This window comes from Colobus angolensis, unplaced genomic scaffold (genome assembly GCF_000951035.1).
Source record: "Colobus angolensis palliatus isolate OR3802 unplaced genomic scaffold, Cang.pa_1.0 Scaffold37, whole genome shotgun sequence".
Classification (NCBI taxonomy): domain Eukaryota; kingdom Metazoa; phylum Chordata; class Mammalia; order Primates; family Cercopithecidae; genus Colobus; species Colobus angolensis.
The window spans coordinates 6,889,406-6,893,590 of record NW_012117043.1 but is presented as its reverse complement, the minus strand read 5'-3'; the positions used below and the strand labels follow the sequence as shown (position 1 = coordinate 6,893,590).

The following is a 4,185-nucleotide window of genomic DNA, read 5'->3' as shown; positions in this document are numbered from 1 at the left end:
TTGTTAACATGCAGGTCTGAGGTGAGACTGAGGTACTGCATTTCTAGTAAGGCCCCAGGCGATATTCAGGAATTCCGGTACGTGGATCGCACTTTCAGAGGCGGAGTCCAAGAGTAGTGGTTCCCAGCCTTGGCTGGAAATTAGAATCTCTCAGGGAACTTTTAAAAGTACTGATGTTCTGGTTCTGCCAGAAAACATTAATATAAGTCAGTTAAACCAGTATGAGTTGTTAAAACATGTACATTTGTTATGTCTAAAAACAAACCCAAATAAGGTGTAATTCAGCTTGTCAGTTCAAAGATTTTTGGTTTTAAAAAGACATTACTTTGGCAGAGAGATTTAAAGTTTGCTGGCACAGGAAGCATTGAATATAAGTGTTCTAGAATAAGCCCGTCATATACCTTTAATGAGTGTTAACCCTGCTTTGCAAAGAACTTTCTATATCTCAGCTAATCCTTATACCAACCATCCATTAAGAGATGTGTCCCCAATTTACAGATGAGGAAAAATTGAGTTTTCTATCCCCTTTCCATGTCTGCTGTTGCCTTCTAGGCCCTTGCCGTTTCTCCTTGCTTAGACCTAACTGACTTAGGTTTCTAGGTTCCTTGTGCTCCATCTCTTCACTTTTCTTTTTTGAGACGGAGTCTTGATCTCAGCTCACTGCAACCTCTGCCCCCCGGATTCAAGTGATTCTTCTGCCTCAGCCTCCTGAGTAGCTGGGATTACAGGCGCCTGCCAGCACGCCCAGCTAATTTTTGCATTTTTAGTAGAGACAGGGTTTCACCGTGTTGCCCAGGCTAGTCTCGAACTCCTGACCTCAGATGATCTGCCCAGCTCTGCCTCCCAAAGTGCTGGGATTACAGGCATGAGCCACCACGCCCAGCCTCGATGCACTTTTCATCCTGTTCCCAGAATTGCCTTCTAGAAACAATTTGGTGTGTGTGCCTTACAGACCTATGCTGGTTCTCTGTTGTCTACAGGATAAAGTCCAGACTACGCAGTGGGGTGCTAGGACACCCTCACTGACCCCACGAGGGTACAGATGCTCCTCAGCTTACAATGGAGTTACATCCTGGTAGACCCATTATAAGCTGAAAATAGCATAAATCAAAAATGAACACATCTAATGCACCTAACCTACTGAACACCATAGTTTAGCCTAGCCTACTTTACACGAGCTGAGAACACTCACAGTAGTCTACAGTTGGGCAAAATCACCTAGCAGCATGGTCCACTCTGGATGCCCGATGTTCACCCTTGTGATAGAGTGGATGACTGGGAGCTAGCATCGTGAGAGAGTAGCGCATCACATATCGTTAGTCCAGGAAAAGATCAGAATCCAACATTGGAAGTATAGTTTCCACTGAATGGGTATTGCTTTCACACCATTGTAAAGTTGAAACATTCTAAGTTGAGCCTTGGAAGATCGGGGACTGCCTGTACTTGAGTCCTCCAAGTCTGACCTGGACCTTCATGCTGCAGTTTGCTGTGTTGGTCCCTCACCCTGGAGCATCTCCTTAGCCATTTGAAATTTTATTCCTCCTTCATTCTCAGCGTCTCTAATTGCTGAGTAATGAAGTGCCATTTCATGGACTCATTTTGTGGGTAGATGTGAGGAACCCATGTATATGTGGATTCCATGGGGGTTTGAAATGCTCCGATGCCACTTGATAGATAAAAATGTTCTGTGAGTTTAGAGAACGGAGCCACACTGAGCAGAGCCAGCCCCTTTGGGGAACATAGGAAGACTTTGGCATCATGAAGTGATGAAGGGAGGAATTTGGGTTAAAGAATAGAATGCTCGGTTTGTTTCAGGAGTGTGTGTGAGTTGGGGAGCATGGAGGGGAAGATGCCTCTTCCTGGCCTCTGACCCCCAGTGGATCACACAGAGGGTGGACGGGTACAAGCTGAGAGTGTGCTCCTCTTGGAGGGCAGGGAAGGTGGGGAGATGGCTCCGGCCCTACCCTGTGAACTGTCTTGCATATGCAGTTGCCAGTATCCTCCTACCTGGCTCTGTAACATTCCTCCTCCCCACTCTCCTGCTCTCCCCAGGTATAATTACTTCAAGCCTGCAGGATGGCAATCCAGTTCCGTTCACTCTTCCCCTTGGCATTGCCTGGGATGCTGGCACTTCTCGGCTGGTGGTGGTTTTTCTCTCGTAAAAAAGGCCACGTCAGCAGCCATGATGAGCAGGTGGAGGCTGGTGCTGTGCAGCTGAGGGCTGACTCTGCCATCAAAGAACCTCTTCCCGTGGAAGACGTCTGTGCCGAAGTAGTGTCCATGCCCCCCAGTGTCACAGAGCTGCCAGAAAAGGAACTGTCCACCGTGAGCAAGCTGCCTGCAGAGCCACCGGCATTGCTCCGGGCACACCCACCTCGCCGAAGATCAGAGTCCTCGGGCAGTCTTCCTAACACCGTAGACATGAGATTGCGACCAGGAACATGCAGAGACAACAGTGCAAAGCTGGAACTAGCCCTGACAGGTGGTGAAACCAAATCGATTCCTCTAGCGTGCCCCCTTTCATCTCCAAAGGGTGTACTATTCCCCCACAAATCAGCTGAGGTGTATAAGCAAGAGTCCCCGTTCAGCAGGGTGCCAGGGAGGGGCCAGCCAGGCTACCCTGCAGCCCCCCCAGAGGAGCATGGCTCTGGGGAGAGGGCAAGAGAGACAGGTGGGGCCGAAGGGACCGGTGATGCTGTGTTGGGGGAAAAGGTGCTTGAAGAAGATCTATTGTCTCAGGAGCGTGTCTTGGAATTGGAGAACAGCAAGGCCCCCAACCTAGCCTCTTTAGAAGGGGAAGAAGAGAAGGGGAAGAGCAGCTCATCCCAGGTGGGGCCGGCGCAGGAGGAAGAGTATGTAGCAGAGAAGTTGCCAAGTAGGTTCATCGAGTCGGCTTACACAGAGCTGCCAAGGGACGATGCGGCACCAGCACCCCCAATCACAGATGCCAAAGCCCAGGACAGAGATGTTGAGGGAGAACTGGGCAATGAGGAGAGCTTGGATAGAAATGAGAGCTTGGATAGAAATGAGGAGGGCTTGGATAGAAATGGGGAGGGCTTGGATAGAAATGAGGAGATTGAGCAGGCTGCCTTCCAGATAATCTCCCAAGTGATTTCGGAAGCAAGCGAACAGGTGCTGGCCACCGCGGTGGGCAAGGTTGCAGGTTGCGTGTATCAGGCCAGTCAGCTCCAAGGGCAGGAGGAAGAGAGCTGTGTCCCAGTTCACCAGCAAACTGCCTTGGGCTCCGACACTGGGGAACCTGCCATAGCAGAGGCAGCTGCTGCCCCGTCGGATGCTGCCCTCCCCTCGCCAGGCCTACCAGCAGAGGGCTCAGCACCACCAAAGACCTATGTGAGCTGCCTGAACAGCCCTCTGTCCAGCCCCATCAAGGACAGTAAACCAAAGATCTCTGCACACCACATCTCCCTGGCCCCCTGCCTGCCCCCGACCACCCCTGGTGAAGAGTCGCCAGACCGGGCGGGCATCCTGGTGGAAGATGCCACATGTGTCACCTGCATGTCAGACAGCAGCCAAAGTGTCCCTTTGGTGGCTTCCCCAGGACACTGCTCAGATTCTCTCAGCACTTCAGGGCTTGAAGACTCTTGCACAGAGACCAGCTCAAGCCCCAGGGACAAGGCCATCACCCCGCCACTGCCAGAAAGTACTGTGCCCTTCAGCAATGGGGTGCTGAAGGGGGAGTTGTCAGACTTGGGGGCTGAGGATGGATGGACCATGGATGTGGAAGCAGATCATTCAGGAGGTAGGAGGGTCTCGGGTTCATTTAGAGGATGGGGCGCTCCCAGTATTTCTTGGAGAAAGGCCGCCAGTCTGCCTCTCCCTTCTGCTACCTGTGCAGCAGAGTCATGGTGCTCTTCAGCTTTTTGTCCCCACCTGCAGAGAGCTGGACACAGCATAAAGCTGGTGGGTAACTGAGGAGTTAGATTGCCCTGAAACCCCAAGTCTTGGGAGCTGTCACTTGGTTCCTCAACCAGTGACCTTCCCCAGTGAGCCCTTCCCAAGGAACCAGCTCCAAGTTGGGCTCACTGATTAACATTAGTGTGCCTTTTTTCTTTTTTTTTAAAAAATTATTATTTTGGTGCAGATGGAGTCTTCCTGTGTTGCCCAGGCTGGTCTCGCACTCCTGGTCTCAAGTGATCCTTCTGCCCTCGGCCTCCCAGAGAGCTG

The 4,185-nt window shown here is 51.4% G+C and overlaps 1 protein-coding gene across 4 annotated transcripts in view; it reads left to right on the top strand.

The window, feature by feature from the left end:
• The window catches only part of AKAP1 (A kinase (PRKA) anchor protein 1), a 37,409-nt gene that overhangs the window by 18,933 nt on the left and 14,291 nt on the right, over positions 1-4,185 (top strand). For all 4 annotated transcript variants that reach the window (XM_011953728.1, XM_011953727.1, XM_011953725.1 and 1 more), the window contains one exon: positions 2,053-3,760. In XM_011953728.1, the coding sequence (XP_011809118.1) occupies positions 2,077-3,760 (1,684 nt within the window). In that variant the 5' untranslated portion in view covers positions 2,053-2,076. The remainder of the gene's footprint in view (positions 1-2,052; positions 3,761-4,185) is intronic.